This window comes from Trichechus manatus, unplaced genomic scaffold, assembly GCF_000243295.1.
Source record: "Trichechus manatus latirostris isolate Lorelei unplaced genomic scaffold, TriManLat1.0 scaffold00244, whole genome shotgun sequence".
Classification (NCBI taxonomy): Eukaryota; Metazoa; Chordata; class Mammalia; order Sirenia; family Trichechidae; genus Trichechus; species Trichechus manatus.
The window spans coordinates 623,155-638,357 of record NW_004444180.1 but is presented as its reverse complement, the minus strand read 5'-3'; the positions used below and the strand labels follow the sequence as shown (position 1 = coordinate 638,357).

At 60.7% G+C, this 15,203-nt stretch overlaps 2 protein-coding genes across 2 annotated transcripts in view; both read left to right on the top strand.

Moving 5' to 3' along the window:
• The first annotated feature begins 970 nt into the window (after window positions 1-970).
• Window positions 971-13,618, top strand: CDHR5 (cadherin related family member 5). The gene is given in 18 exon segments (XM_004389410.2): window positions 971-1,247; window positions 4,327-4,341; window positions 4,507-4,682; window positions 4,996-5,046; window positions 5,966-6,058; window positions 6,206-6,307; window positions 6,410-6,520; window positions 6,625-6,795; window positions 7,568-7,658; window positions 7,808-7,905; window positions 8,014-8,214; window positions 8,440-8,541; window positions 8,621-8,705; window positions 8,822-8,900; window positions 9,009-9,250; window positions 12,523-12,728; window positions 13,146-13,214; window positions 13,216-13,618. Coding segments are annotated over 18 exon segments (2,517 nt in total). The 3' UTR covers window positions 13,564-13,618.
• Window positions 13,619-14,879: 1,261 nt separating this feature from the next.
• IRF7 (interferon regulatory factor 7) overlaps window positions 14,880-15,203 on the top strand; it is a 4,056-nt gene continuing 3,732 nt past the window's right edge. Inside the window, exon 1 of the mRNA XM_004389409.2 lies at window positions 14,880-14,921. The gene's annotated coding sequence lies outside the window, so the exon portion shown is untranslated. The remainder of the gene's footprint in view (window positions 14,922-15,203) is intronic.

Sequence of the window (15,203 nt, the reverse complement as noted above, 5' to 3'; positions counted from 1 at the left end):
TGTAAAGTTTAACACAAGAGCCGCTAGTTTAACGCGTTAGCGTTCCGGAAACACTAGTGGTGTAGCGGTTAAGAGCGGCCGCTGCTAACTGGAAGGTCGGCAGTTCAAATCCACCAGCCGCTCCTTGGAAACCCTACGGGGCAGTTCTACCGCCATCACGAGTCGGATGGCCTCAACAGGTTTGGTTTTCCTGGATTTGTAAACTGTATTTAAGGACTTCATGACAACAAGCTGTTAAGAATCCAACGTGAATGACTCCCGCATTGATTAAAGCATGAGTGACGCAGCGGGCGCCCCCACCCCCACCCCGGCCCAGCCTCTCTTTCCCCTCTTTCGCATCTCCGCCTCCAGCCCCAGCCTTCCATAGGCTCAGGTCTCTCCCACCTGGACAAATAAAATGAAAAGCCCCATGGAGCAGATGTAATCCTCAGCTCCCCGCGACTCCGCGTCCCACCTGTCATCCGGCCTCTCTCCCTCCCTTGCGCTCACTCCCCTGCCCCTGCACAGCGTCTGGCGGGGAGGTCACCGGGTCCTCGCCTACGCCGACCCCATCCGCGTCTGGTAGCCTCGCCCACTCTCCTGCAGGAGCCTCTCTGGGGCCACCCGCAGCATCCTGACGCTTTCCCTTCTCCGTCCCAGCCTTGACCCAGCCGCCCTGGGCACCTTCAGTTGTCCACCATTCCCCTCCGGGCCCACCTCCAGACCCCGGGCGCCTCTGCCCGCCCAGCTGCCCCCTCTGGTCCCCCACACTCGGCTCTGCTCCTGCCGCCCTAGCGCACCCGGTCGCGGCTCAGAGGCTTTGCACTGGCTGTTCCCGCGGCCTGGACCACTCGCGGCGAGCTTACAGACGGCCGTCTCTCCTCCCTCCTGGACCCTCCTGACTCGGCGGGTGAAGACGCCCCCCGGACCCTGCCGCCCGCTGGTCGGCGCCCCGTGGACTCCCCCCGCCCCAGCCCGCTGAGGAGCGCAGATGTGGCGGAGAGGACAGGCGGCCGCCAGTCGACAGCTGGGGGGTGGCCCTGACCTTCCGGAACGATCAATGAGGCCCGGGCAGGTCGGAGCCTGGGCGGAAGCCCCTCCAGGCCCCCCCACCCCACGCCCGGCCCTGGGGGCTATAAAGGGGAGGCGCAGCACTCCGGACCAGGCTGTGAGCGCTCAGCACAGCCCGGCGACCGCCATGGCCTCCCCGCTGCCCGTTGCGCTCCTGCTGCTGCTGCTGCTGCCTCTGCTCCGGGCCTCCGCCGCGCGCCCCGCGCCCCCCAGGTGAGCCCGCGCCGCCAGACGAACCCACCGCCCGAGCCTGCGCCGCCCCACCGCCCCCTCCTGGCCGGGAGATGTACGGCCCGTCGGGAGCCCCTGGCGGTGCTGACCCGGCCCTGCGTCCTCCCCAGGGCCCTGCGACACTCAGATGGGACGTTCACAAGCGAGCTGAGCCGCCTGCGGGACAACGCTCGCCTACAGCGGCTGCTCCAGGATCTGGTGGGAAAGCGCAGGTGAGCGCGGAGGGCGGGCAGGGCCCCCCGGAGCAGGGGAGGGGAGAGGGGAGGGGCCTTCCAGAGCCAGGGAGGGGGGCAGGGCACCCCATGTGGGACACGCCCTGCCTTACCCCTGCCCCACTTCAGCAATGTCTGATCCCCCTACTCCAGGACTAATTCTGATGGGGGGGCGGGGTCAGTGAGCAGGACCCAGAGAACATCACTGCTCAGGCCCAGACCTTGGAGGGCCGACCCTGTCAGCTTTGGTCCAACCCGCCCGCCCTGCAGGCCTGGTGAGCTCAGCCCCGCCCTCAGCTCCTGCCAGACCCTCCCTCCTTCCTTCCTCCCTCCCTTCCCAGCAGCCCCCCAGCGGCCCCAGCAGCAGGAGCTGGAAGTGGCAGTGGGGGTGGCATGAAGCTGACCGGAGGAGCCCCAGTTTCACCCGGTGGGGGGTTTCCAGCCCCCTGTTCACTGGCTCCTCTCTACAGGACGCCCCTGAGGACGCCCCTGGATCCGGCCTGGGCCCAGGCTGGGCTGCCTGCAGGGCCCAGGTCCGGAGTCAGGGTTTTGCAGCGAGACACCGCGGCAGCTGAACGGTCCTGGCAGCCTAGATGAAGCTAAAGGAGGGAGGTGCTTTTCCACGGGCCTGGGACCTGGAGCCTGAGCCTGACCCCGGGGGCAGGGAGGGGTTATACTCGGCACCAATAAAGAAGGAATTCAGACCCTGGCCCCACGAGCCCACTGTGCGCGCCGTCTCAGGCCATTGAGGCAGCCCTGACAGGAGAGGAGGGGACATCTGTCAGATGGAAGCAGGCCCCCAGCTCCACCACTTTGAGGACAGTGGCCACGCCTGGCTGCCCTTTAAACTTGGGACCTGGCCAGCCAGGGCGTCTCCTTCCCCTTTCTTTATCTTGACATCGGCGCCACCTCCTGGGAGAGGTGACCTGCCTGCACCCCGTGTCCAACCACTCAGCTAACATTCCCCCCAAGGACTATGTGGTCAGTGTGTATGCAGTGAGAGGTCGGGGTCTGGGCCAGCAGGACGGGGTGTCAGGTGGAGTGTTACCCAGGAGGACCAGAGCCTGGCTCCAGAATGAGGGGACTGGACTGGACATCTGGGCTGTAAGTGGCCAGGCTGCGTGGTCTCGGGCCTGTGGCTGGACCACACGGAGCCTGTGAAGCAGGGACTACAATGCCACCTCCAGATGACAGTGTGGGCATGGGTACAGATGAGGCCAGGAAATGGAAGCACTGGCAGAGAGGCGCTGGGCTGGGGGAGAATATTCCTGGCTTGGCCCGTTACAACAGCCTGTCCCTCTCCTGACCCTATGCAGGGGCTTCTCCCCAGCTGCCGTCCTTGGACAAGGGTTCCTGGACTGGGAGGGGGGCGGAGAGGCCAAGGAGAGATATATGTGGGGCAGGAGGGGCCGAGGACAGTAACTCCCCATAGTGGTAGGGCAGAGGGCTGGGAACGGGCCTCCCCATGACCCTTCTGTCTCAGTTATCTAGTACTGCTATAACAGAAATACCACAAGGGGTTGCTTTGGCAAACAGAAATTTATTTTCTCACAGTTTAGGGGGCGAGAAGTCCCAATTCAGGGCACCAGCTCTAGGGGAAGGCTTTCTCTCTCTGTCAGCTCTGGAGGAAGGTCCTTGTCCCTTCTGAGCTTCTGCTCCTGGGCGATCTTCATGTGGCTTGGCATCTCTCTTCCCCCATCTCTGCTTCATTGGCTTGCTTGTTTAATCTTTCATATCTCAAAAGAGCTTGACTCAAACCCTACACTAATCCTGCCTCATTAACATAACAAAGACAACCCATTCCCAAATGGGATTACAACCCCAGGCATAGAGGTTAGGATTTACAATACATATTTTTGGGGGACACTATTTAATCCATAACACCCCCTCTGTCAGGAGCCAGGCGTGTGGGAGGGGTCTCCACCGAGCTGCCCCCTGAACATTTCCATCTCCATCTCTTGGGCCCTGCCCCGCCCGGAGAAAACTGACTTTTTTCCAGAAACAGGCAGAGGTGTGCCAGGGACACGCAAAAGAGCCTTTTCCTTCTGACTGGAGGGCTGGCGGAAAGGGATGTATGGTCAGGGCAGAGCACCTGGGTCTGAACCTCACAGGGACTGAACCTCACAGGTTGCCTTAGGAACTTTGCCCCAAGGAGGTTCTAGGAAATAGGAGTAGAGATGTGCAACCCGTCAGCCTGGGGCAGGGAGGGAGGGGGTGGAGAGGGAGTACAGCCCTCAGAGACTAAGGGCCAAGCCCAGCTCCTGCCCCAGCCCCAGCCCCAGGCCCAGCCCCTGCCCGGCCCCTGCCCCTGCCAGTAGCCCCCTCTCCCAACCCCCTCCTGGCCCCAGACCCTGCTTCTGCCCCAGTCCCAGCCCAGTAACTCCCCTCCTGGCCCAGGACACTCTCCTAGCCCCACTCCACCTGTCCCCACCCCAGTACACCTATGTCCCAGTCCCTGCTCCAGTACCCCTCCAATCCCCTCCCAGGCCCACAGTACCCCCAAAGCAGCATTCTGAGCATCTGTGAGTGGTTGTCTCCAGACCCCTCGCTGGGGATAGTGCCCACCCGGGTCCTCCTTCGGCGGCCCAGCTGACCGGCTGGCAGGAGCCCCCCTGGCGGAGGCCGGTCGTAAAGGACCATAAAGTGGGGCGGTGCCTGGCAGGGGCGAAGGTCGCCAGGCAGGAAATGCGCCTGTGCTGGCAGGCTGTCCAAAGGGTCCTGACGCCCAGAGCCTGGAAGGAGGCCGCGGTCGCCAGGATGGGAGAGGGAGCCCGGCTGTGGCCGCCCCTGCTGCTGCCGCTGCTTCTTGTAGAGCTGCTGGGCCGAGCTCCAGGGGCCCAGGCCCAGGGTAGGCGGGGTGGGGGGGTGGGGGGAGGCGCAGAAGTGGCAGGCCAGTCCCGAGGTATAGGGGCGGGGGTCAGGAGCTGCAGACAGAGGTGGGAGCAACAGAGGGCAGGGCGCTGGGGGCTGGGGCTGTGGGCCGAGAGACACCAACTCCCCCTACACCATCCAGCCTGTTCCGTGAACCAGACCTTCATTGAAGTCAAGGAAAACGAGAATGTCACCAAGCCCCTGGTGGACATCTACGTCCCTGAGGACCAGCAGGTGACGCTCGGGTCTTTGTCCACCCCGTCCACCTTTCAGATCCGTAACAACCAGCTGTTTCTCATCGTGATTCCCGACTACGAGGTACAGGCCGGGGTGTGGGGGGGAGGCGGCTGGGAGCACTGACCCTCTGGGACCCGCGCTGGCACCCACCACCTCCTCAGGGAAGGGCTGTCCAGGGAGCTCGGGCCCTGCTTCCCCCGTGAGTCCTGAGGGGGCTGGAGCCCCTTGGGGTGGGAGCTACCTGGGCCCCAGGTGCCCCTTGGACTTACCAGCAGTGACAGAGACCCAGGTGAGCATTGGGCCCCCTCAGCCTCGATCTCCCCTTCTGTGAAATGGGCACCATGGGCTCTGGCCAGCTGAGCAGGTAATCCTGACGCCTCATCTCCGTCCACAGAACAGTAGGTTGCTGCAGGCACAGCTGGAGTGCAGGCGGGGAGACACAGTGGTGAGCACCTCCACACTCACCCCTCCCCCTCCCTCCCTGCCCACCCGCTCTGCTCGGGCCTGAGGCTTGGGCTCTGTGCAGGGTCTCTCCCAGCTGACCTTGCAGTGGAGTGTTTTCAATGCTAGTGATGCCCACCCTACCCCAGCCCCGCCCTCCATACTCTGCTCCAGCCCAGCCACCATCAGCCTTCATCATCCCTCATCACCCCACCACCTCTCACCACTCCTCACCACCCCCTCACCCCTTCACCACCCGTCACTAGCCCTGAGTCATCTCAGACGGCTCTTTTCACAAGGTTCTTTTTGGATCTGTGTCTAAGGTCCCTATAATGCCACTGGTTGGTTGTTCTCTTAAGTCTCTTTGAATATAAAGTGTCCCTTTTCTCTTCGCAGCTTCTTTTTGAAGAAACTCATTTGTTTCCTCATTTGAGATTCTGCTGACTATCTTCCTTTATTCTCCTGAGCACTGGCCACCTTCTACTTTGTCAATTACTTTTTTTTTTTTTTTTTTTGCTTCATTTATGAGTCCCTGCACAAAAGCTAGAACACGGGAGAGGGCTCTGTCTCTTTTGATCACATTGTCCCGGCACCTGGAACTGTACCTGCCCCCTAGCTGACCCCCAGTCAGTTGTTGTTGAATGGATAGATGGATAGAGGAAGGAGGGAAAGAAGGAGGGATAGAGGGAGGGAGGGAAGAATGGAGGGGGGTGGATGGATGGAGGGAGAGAGGGATGGGTGTAGGGAAGGAGGGAGGAATGGAGGGAAAGAGGGAAGGATGGATGGGGAAGGGATGGATGGAGGGGTGGATGGAGGGATGGATGGAGGCAGGGAGGGATGAGCAGGGGCCCTCAGAGCACATCTCCATGACTGGGGTGAGCATCCATGGGGAGATGGCTGATGCCCCTCCTTGCCACCTCCAGGTGACCCAGCTGAGGGTGTTCGTGTCTGTGCTGGACATCAATGACAACCCCCCCATCTTTCCCTTTACCACCAAGGTCGTGAACGTGAGTGAGGTGAGCTGCAGTGGGGCCGTGGCTAGGTGCCAGGTGGACGGGGCACAGGGGCACTGGGAGCCTGGGTTAGGGGCTAGGGCTTGACCACAGGGCTTGGTCCACGGTGGCATGAATGTGGCAGCAACAAGCCCCCTCTTCGTCCCCTAGGACACCAAGGTGAACTCCATTGTCATCCCAGAGACAGACCTCGAGGCCCAGGATGGTGACAAAGATGACATCTTGTTCTATACCCTCCAGGAAGTCACCCCAGTCAGTGTCTTCCAACCCTTGCCCCAACACTAACCCTCACGGCTGATGACCCAGCCTCTCCACCTCCTCCCAGGGTCTCAGGCTGTGCTCTCCCCTTGCCAGGGTGCCAATGACTTCTTCTCCCTGGTGGGCACAAACCGCCCCGCCCTGAGGCTGGACAAGCAACTGGACTTCTACAGAGATCAAAACATGACCTTCCAGCTGCTGGTGCGGGTGAGCAGACCACCCTCCCGCCCTGAGTCCCGGACACTCAAGTCCCCATTGGAGCTGCCTCCACCCTGGCCCGGGCCTGACCCAGTGCAGGATGGCTGTTACAGGACACGGAGCAGGAGAACGTGGTGCCCAGCCACACGGCCATGGCCACGCTGACCCTGAATGTCCTGCCAGCCGACTTGCGTCCCCCCTGGTTCCTGCCCTGCGCCTACTCAGACAATTACACCTGCATCCAAGCCCAGTACCAAGGGGCTATCACCATAGGACAAATACCGGTAATGAGGAGGGGGCAACCCACCGAGGCATGGCTGGGGGCTCTTCTAGGTAGCTTAGACTTGGAGTCAGGTCTGGGTACGTCAGGGAGAGTTGGGGTCAAGGGCAGGGCTGAGGATGGGGTCGAGGAAAGCCTGAACTGGGCTAGGGGATGGGGCCTGGGTCTCCCAGACTGTGCTGTGCGGCTATCTCGGTTGTAATTATCAAACAAATGCTGACTTTCTTCACCAACCAATCTTGCCACCACGTGGTGGTGGTGGTGGCGGCAGACAAACCCCTCTGGAATCCCAGATGGAAATAAGTAGGTGTCCCCGGCTGTCCCGGGTGGCGCTGAGGCGTCGAGGGACCTGGAAGGGCCACGCTGGTTTTCCTGAGGGGGCAGCTCAGCAGCTCAGCCTCCCGTGCAGACGGCATACATGGGCAAGTGGGGGGCCTGGGCAGGGGGCCAGGAAAGGTGGAAAGGAGACCCTTGGGAGAAAGTCCCCACCCTGTAAGTGCGTGCACAAGTCCAGGCTGATTCAAACGTCTTTGAGCACTTGGACTCCTTAGTAAGGACTGAAAGGGGTCTATCGGTGATCGTGCTGGGACACAGCTGGGGCTGTCCCAGGTTGGCTGTGCACATGGCCCCCTACCAGCCTCCCTCCCCACCCCACCCATGCCCCTGCCCCAGGTGGTCCCAGTCGCTTTACTTCAGAGCTGCTGAGGGGGAGAAGGAGGGCCTCCCTGGGTACCGGCACCAACCCATATAGGCCACCTCCCCCCACATCCCCACAGCCAGATCCCCTCACCCTGAGTCCAGGGCCCATCTACGCTGTGGACGGGGACCGAGGCATCGACCAGCCCATCATCTACAGCATCTTGGACGGTGAGTGAGTTCCTGGCCTGGCCCCGCCTCCAGGTCCTCTTTCCATGCAGCACCCCGACCCCATTCCGGACCCACCGAGGGCAGAGGGAGCCCGGGAGCCCCTGGACTTTAGGTGGGGGGACCAGGGCTGAGTGCCGGCCTCCCCCCAGGAAACCAGGATGGCGTATTCGCCATCAATGAGTCCTCGGGCAACCTCACCATGGTCTTGGACGTCCTCATCCCCACCACCTTCGTGCTGCTGGTCAAGGTGTGTGCCAGCACGGGGCTGCAGGTGGGGGTCTCGCCAGGTCTGCATGGCCCTCCCCAGCAGAAGCCCAGGCTCGCTGCTCAGCTGTTCCCCACCCCCACCCCCCAGGGCGAGCAGGCCGACTTAGCCCGGTACTCAGTGACCCAGGTCTCGGTGGAGGCCCGTGCAGACCCTGGGAGCCCGCCAATCTTCTCCCAGAGCCTGTACCGTGGTAGCGTGGCCCTCGGCTCAGGCGCTGGTACAGCCGTCAAAGATGCAGCCACCCCCTCTCAGCTTCTGAGGATCCGGGCCCAGAACTTAGATTCCTCGGTATGCAGCATCCGTGAGGGTACCCGGGCCCGGCCAGGGCCCCTTCTGCCTGCCCAGGAATCCAAGGCCTTGCCGGGCCCTGGGGTCTGCCTGTGTGTGTGCTCATGTACACGTGTGCACGCGTGTGTGCCTGTGTGTGCATGCATGCATGCGTGCGTGTGTTTGGGGGGCAGCCGGGCCCCTGATGGCCCCTGGACCAGGACCCCTTCGGCTCCCCATATCCAGGCCCTCACGTATAGAATCACCAACCACTCATACTTCAGTATGGAAGGGGAAGTCCTGCTGACCACAGTCGCGCTGGAGAATGTGGAGGTCTTCTATGCAGAGGTAAGGGGCTGGTAGGCTGGTCTGGAGGGGCTGGCGGGTAAGGCGGGGTATAAGGAGGACGAGCTGCCTTCCCACCTAGGTTGAGGCCAAGAACACAATGACATCCCTCACAGCGACCACAGTCGTCGAGATACAAGTTAAGGAAGAGGAGACCCTCCCCCCAGGTGAGCCCCCAGGTGATGGCTCAGGGAGGGACTTCTTGCACCAGGCGGTGTGGATCCTGCCGAGGGAGACGTATCTGGGGGCTGAGGCAAGCCCAAACACTGTCCCCGGCCCCCAGGCCCCCCCAGCACCCCTCCATCCTCAGAGGTTGGAAGGACAACTGGACCCTCAAGCAGTGCCCCATCGGAAGTCACCAGGCCCCCCGGGCCCTCTCAGGGACCCTCGGGCGCTGCCCCATCGGAAGGCCCCAGGCCCCCCGGGCCCTCTCAGGGACCCTCGGGCGGTGCCCCATCGGAAGGCCCCAGGCCCCCCGGGCCCTCTCAGGGGCCCTCCACGACCAGCTCTGCGGGGGGCACTGGCCCACACCCACCCTCAGGCACGACTCTGAGGCCACCTGCCTCGCCCACACCTGGGGGGTCTCCCAGCACGGGAGCCAGCACCTCCCCCTCACCAGCCACGCCCAGCCGCGGGGGCTCAGCACCAACCCTGGAGCCAGGAGCCTCTCAGCTGACATCCCCCTGGCCCAGCAGGACCCCCGGGCCCTCAGGTAGACTCCCACCCACGCCATTTGCTCCAGAGTTGCCCTGGAGTTGCTGTAGAGCAAAGCCCACCCCAGGCTGGCCATCCTGGCCACGCCACTGTGGGCCTGCACTGGGTGCTGAGCAGGGCTGGTGGGGGGGGACTCTATTCTGGTCTGGACAGGTGGGGCTCCAATGAGGATGCTGTGTGGAGGGTGGGGCAGAGGCCAAATTTGGGATCCAGTGAGGCCCACAATTCCCAAGGGCCGGTCACTCCACTGGCCTCCAGTGCTCCCCGAATGACCCTTCCTGTTGCATTCGGGCCCCCTAATTGCACCTGGAGTGGATGGGCACTGGCTCCCCTGGCTCCACAGTCACACTGTGAACACACAGACCTGGGGCGGGGAGGTCAGTAGTGCCTGCTGCCCAGATCTGCAGCCCAGTAAGGTCTGTCCTGGGGCCTGGCACAGGCTGGCATGGGAGATTCTGGGGTGCTCTAACTGCGTGAGTGTCTTGGTTATCTAGTGCTGCTGTTACAGAAATACCACAAATGGGTGGCTTTAACAAACAGAAATTAATTTTCTCACAGTTTAGGAGGCTAGAAGTCCAAGTTCAGGGTGCTGGCTCTAGGGGAAGACTTTCTCTCTGTCGGCTCTGGAGGAAGGTGCTTGTCTCTTCAGCTTGTTTCCTGGTTCCTTGGAGGTCTCCATGTGGCTTGGCATCAGTCTTCCCCCGTCTCTGCTTGCTAGCTTGCTTGTTTAGTCTCTTTTATGTCTCCAAAGAGATTGACTCAAGGCACAGCCTACACTGAACCTGCCTCATCAGCATAACAAAGACAACCCGTTCCCAACCGGGATTGCAACGCAGGCACAGAGGCGAGGATCTACGATACATATGTTTGGGGGACACAGTTCAATCCATAACATTCTGCTGTTCAAACCAAACCAAAGCTGTTGCCGTCGAGTTGATGCCTACTCATAGCGACCCTATAGGACAGAGTAGAATTGGCCCATAGGGTTTCTAAGGAGTGGCTGGTGGATTTGAATTGCTGACCTTTTGGTTAGCCCCCCAAAATTCATGTCCTTGACACGTGCAAAACACATTCACCCCATCATATCATCCCAAAACTCTTCAATCAACTCCAAGTTCAAAATCTCATCTTCCGAATCATTTAAGTCAAATAGGGGTGAGACGTCAGGCATGTTCATTCCATCCTGGAGCAAAATTCCTCTTCCTCTGTGAAATCTAGAGTACAAGTTATGTGCTTCCAGAATGCTACGGTGGAACAGATACAAGCTAGACATTTCCATTTCAAATGGGAGAGGTTGGAAGGAAAGAAGGGATAACAGGCACCAAGTAAGTTCAAAACCCAGCAGAACAATTTACATTAGCTCTCAAGTTTTGAAAATAATCCTTTCTTCTCTCAGACGATCTAGGCTCTGGATTCTGGGTGAAGGCCCCTCTGGATTCTGGGTGCTGAGGGTGGGTCGGTGCTGAGGATCGGAAGTAGGGCCGGGGGTCGAGGACCGGGTGCTAACTGGTGGGTCGGGACTGAGGAGTGGAGGTGGGATCGGCGTGAGGACCAGGTGGGGTCGGGGCTGAGCACAGAGACCCGGGCTGGGGGCGGAGAGGACCGGACGCCCTGCCACGTCTTTAGGTTTCATTTTCTGGCGGCCTGGCGGTTTCACTTTTCCAGAGCCTCTGGCCCACCCCCTTCACTTGGCCCCTCGCCCACTGGGATGGCAACTCTGCTGTCTTGGCTTTGGGCGGCCCCACTCTCCTAGTCCATCTGAGTGATGACCCCACTCCCTTGGCCCCAGCAGGCTCCATTCTTCTGCCCCTTGGGCATGGCAGCCCTGCCCCTTCAGCTTTGGGCAGTGGCCTCATCCCCCGGCACACCATAACAGCAGGCCCACACCCTGGAACTGAGTAGGCAAGGATCTGACTCTTTGAAACCTAAGAGGCTATGGCCCCACCCTTTGAGATCCAGGAGACTGTGGCCCCACCCTTTGAACCAAGAAGGCCTGGCTTCCTGTGCTCCTTCCAACAATTCTGCTGATCTCCAAGCTGCTCCAGAGATGGCCCTTTTCTTTTCTTGGAGGACAACACATGTAGCTCCTCTGGCCTGTTTCCTGCCTGTAGAATTCCAAGAGGCAGACAACTTCTTTCCTTTTGCTCTTTCTCTGTCCCCTTCAGTCTAAGCTGATGAGTTTTCTGCTGTGGAGGTGGTTAGATCCATCACTCACAGGCTTAATCTCTTTAACAAAAGATTGTGTAGCCATGTCCTTGGTGAACATTCTAGGACCCATGTCTTTAGTTTGCACAACAGAATTTTCCAAATCTTCAAGTTCTGTTTTCATTTTGCATAGTTCATCTTTTTCCTCTCACGTTTTACTGTAAGTGGCAAGGAGAAACCATGCGGCCCCTTTAAGATCTTGCTTAGAAATCTCCTCAGCCAGATATCCGAGTTCACCACTTAAAAGTTCTACCTTCTACCAAACATTTGAACATAATTCAGACACGTTCTTTGCCACCACATAAAAAGCATCACTCTTCCTCCATTGTCCAATCACATATTCATCATTTTCTTTTAAAGCCTCACCAGAAGCACATTTAATGTCCACATTTCTAGCAACATTCCTTTGCTGGCGCCATATGAATTCTCTAAGACAACAGAGACTTTCTCTATAGATCTCCTTGCTTTTTTCTGAGCCCTCAGCAGAATTATCTTTGACATCCATAATTCTACCAACAGTCCCTTCAAGGCAATCTAGGCACCTTAAAACCCGTCCAGCCTCTACCCATTACCCAATTCCCAAACCACTTCCACATTTTAGGTTATTTGTTAGAGCAGCACCTTACTCTTTCAGTACCAAATTCTGTCTTAGTCATCTAGTGCTGCTATAACAGAAATACCACAAATGGGTGGCTTTAACAAACAAATTTATTGTCTCACATTTTAGGAGGCTAGAAGTCCAAATTCAGGGTGCTGGCTCTAGAGGAAGGCTTTCTCTCTGTCATCTCTAGGGAAGGTCCTTGTGCCTTGGCTCCTTGGAGATCTCCATGTGCTTGGCATCAATCGTCTCCCATCTCTGCTTGCTGGCTTGTTTGTTTAATCTTTTATATCTCAAAAGAGATTGACTCAAGACACACCCTACACAAATCCTACCTCATTAGCATAACGAAGACAACCCATTCCTAAATGGGATTATAACCACAGGCACAGAAGCTAGGATTTACAACATATATTTTGAAGGCACACAATTCAATCTGTAACAATGGCTGATGGTGTCGTTGGCAGGGGGACCTGGGGGAGAGGGAGGCAGCACTGCAGGAGACAGTAACCCAGGCGGTGGCCTTGCCGAAGACCGGCGCTTCTCGGTGACAGAGATGGCAGTGCTTGGCGGGGTGCTGGGCGCCCTCCTGCTGCTGGCCCTCTTGGCCCTCACCGTCCTCATCTACAAGAACTACGGCCACAGACTCAAGTATTGCTCTGGCAAAGCTCTGGTGAGCAGGGGGCAGGCGGCGGGTGGAGGAGGGACAGAGGAGGGGGCCAGGAGGGACAAAGACGAGGAGAGATGGAGAGAGAGACAGAGGTAGAGATGGAGACAGAAAAGGAGACAGCTGGGAGAGCTGGGATAGAGAGCTGGAGAGATGGGGAGATCAGGGTGGGGAGAGACAGGGAGATGGAGGGGTGGGGACGGGGGGAGATGGGCAGAAGGGGAAGAGGTGGAGAGATGGGGGGATGGAGAGGTGGGGGAAGCTGGGATGTAGGCACCAAAGTCAGAAAGACGCAGAGGAGAGAAGCAGAGGGAAGGGAAAGGACCAGAGAGTCTCTCGGGAGGGCCCAGGAGGGGAATCAGCCCGGCCGAGCTCCTGAACGCACTGGTTGACCGGCACCTGGTCGACGCCCTTGCCCCGCAGGAGCCGCAGTCGTGTGGCTTTGACAACCAGGCCTTCACAGCTGACAACGAGGCCGAGTGGGCGCCCGCCTCCTGGCCCCGCCCCGGCCAAAGCCCCGCCCCCGGCCCCAGAGGACGAGCCCCCCGCGCCCCCCAACCACTCGCCACCCAGCCCCGTGTCCCCCGCGGCCGCCCGGGTCGAGGGCAGTCCCACGGCCGTGAGGTCCATCCTGACCAAGGAGCGGCGGCCCGAAGGAGGCTACAAAGCCGTGTGGTTCGGCGAGGACATCGGGGCCGAGGCGGACGTGGTCGTCCTCAATGCGCCCACCGCGGACCGCGCCGGCGACTCGGGCAGCGAGAGCGGCGGCGACGAGGACGCAGACCCAGCCCCGGCCGGGGGTCCCGTCGACGCGCCAGACGCCAACTCCACCTACATCTAGCGCTACCCCGCCCCACAGCAGGGCTGGGCCCCCGAGGGTGGGCATTCCCCCAGTATCGCGCAGAATAAAGCGAGACTTTGGAACCCCAACAGTTCCTGCTGAGGCGCGTGGGGGTCGGTCCCGGAGGGGCACTGGGTGGCGGGGGGACAGAGGACAGGCGGCGGGAATGGGGTCGCGCGGGGCGGCCCCCCCTAGACCCGACGGCGCTGGTGCAGCTTCCCGTAACCACCTGCGATGGGTCTAGCAGGGCTTCCTGAGGCCTGAGCCAGCTGGGCCAGCAGGAAGTTCCCCTCCTGGTCTAACCACAGCCCCGGGGGAGGGGTGGGGGAGTGCTCGGCTCCGGGATCTCAGTCACGCCCCCAAGCTTTGATCTCCCCTCCGAACCACACTGAGGTTCCTCGCGGGCTGTAGGGGGCTGAGGAGGCATTGCAACCCCCCAAAGATGATTTGCTTCTGTGGGGTGGTCTTGGAGACCTTCCTGCGGGTCACACCCCACTCCAGCCGTCTGAATGTGGGGCACAGAGGGGCAGTAAAAGCACCGGGGGTTGCGCGTGGAGGGACCGGGCCCAGGGACAGGATTGCGACTTGTAGTGCTGGGGTGGGAGTGGGGGCGTTGGCAAGTCCGCGGGGACCCGAGGCCCGAGGTTTGGTGCATGAGCCTGAGGCTGGGGGGACGGGGGGAAGCGAGGATCAGAGTAAGGCGGGGTGGGGGACAGAGCCCCTCCGCTCGCGCTTGAGGGCCATCCCAGGCGGGACCTCGTGGGTCATCAGCATTTCCCCTAATGAGGGGGCACCAGGAATTCCTTTCAAAGTGTTTTACCTGCTGGAGTATTTGTCTGGACAATTTTCATTAAGAATCCAAACGTCCAGGTGACGCCCTTGCCCGCCTCCCATCACCCATTTTATGCGCCGAGAGAATTGCCTGGGTCTGTTTGGGTCTGGTTTGGTGTCCCTGTGGAGTCTCTGGTTTATGCCACTGTCCCCTCCCGGGTTAGCCGCCCGAGTCCGCGAGCCTCACCGGGAGTAAGAGGAGCTCGGTGAGGGGGCACAAGCGACTGGGCCCGCAGAGCTGAGCCTGGCGGGCATACTGGACGGGCCACTCCTGCCGCCCCACGCCCGCGCCCGTCCTCGGTGCTGCCCCGGCCCAGGGTCTGCTGCTCCCACGGGAGAACCGGCACAGGAGCGAGAAGGAACAGCAGGGCCCCGGGCCCGGAACCGTCCTCCGGGACTCGCCACTTCCTCCGCGGCTTCTCGAGGCCCTCGGCCCCGCCCGGCCCCGCCCCCGCTTCCATAAAACACTCCAGCTCCGCCCGCCTCTGGGAGACAAAGTTTCCCGACCCGGCGGCTCCGGCACCCAGGTACTCGGGCCCCCTGACCCATGCGGAGAAGGAGCGGGGAGCTCCTAGTTAAAGGGGTGGGGGCGCCAGGGAGAGGAGGGACGCGAGACAGAGGGTCCAGAGATGAGAGATCTGGAGGTGGGGGTCGGGCACTGAGGACCATAGGTGGGTCTGGGCCGAAGGCTGGGTACTAAGCGGTGGGTCGGGGGGCGAGGACGGGGTGCTGAGGGTGGGTCGGTGCTGAGGATCGGACGTAGGGCCGGGGGTCGAGGACCGAGTGCTAACTGGTGGGTCGGGGCTGAG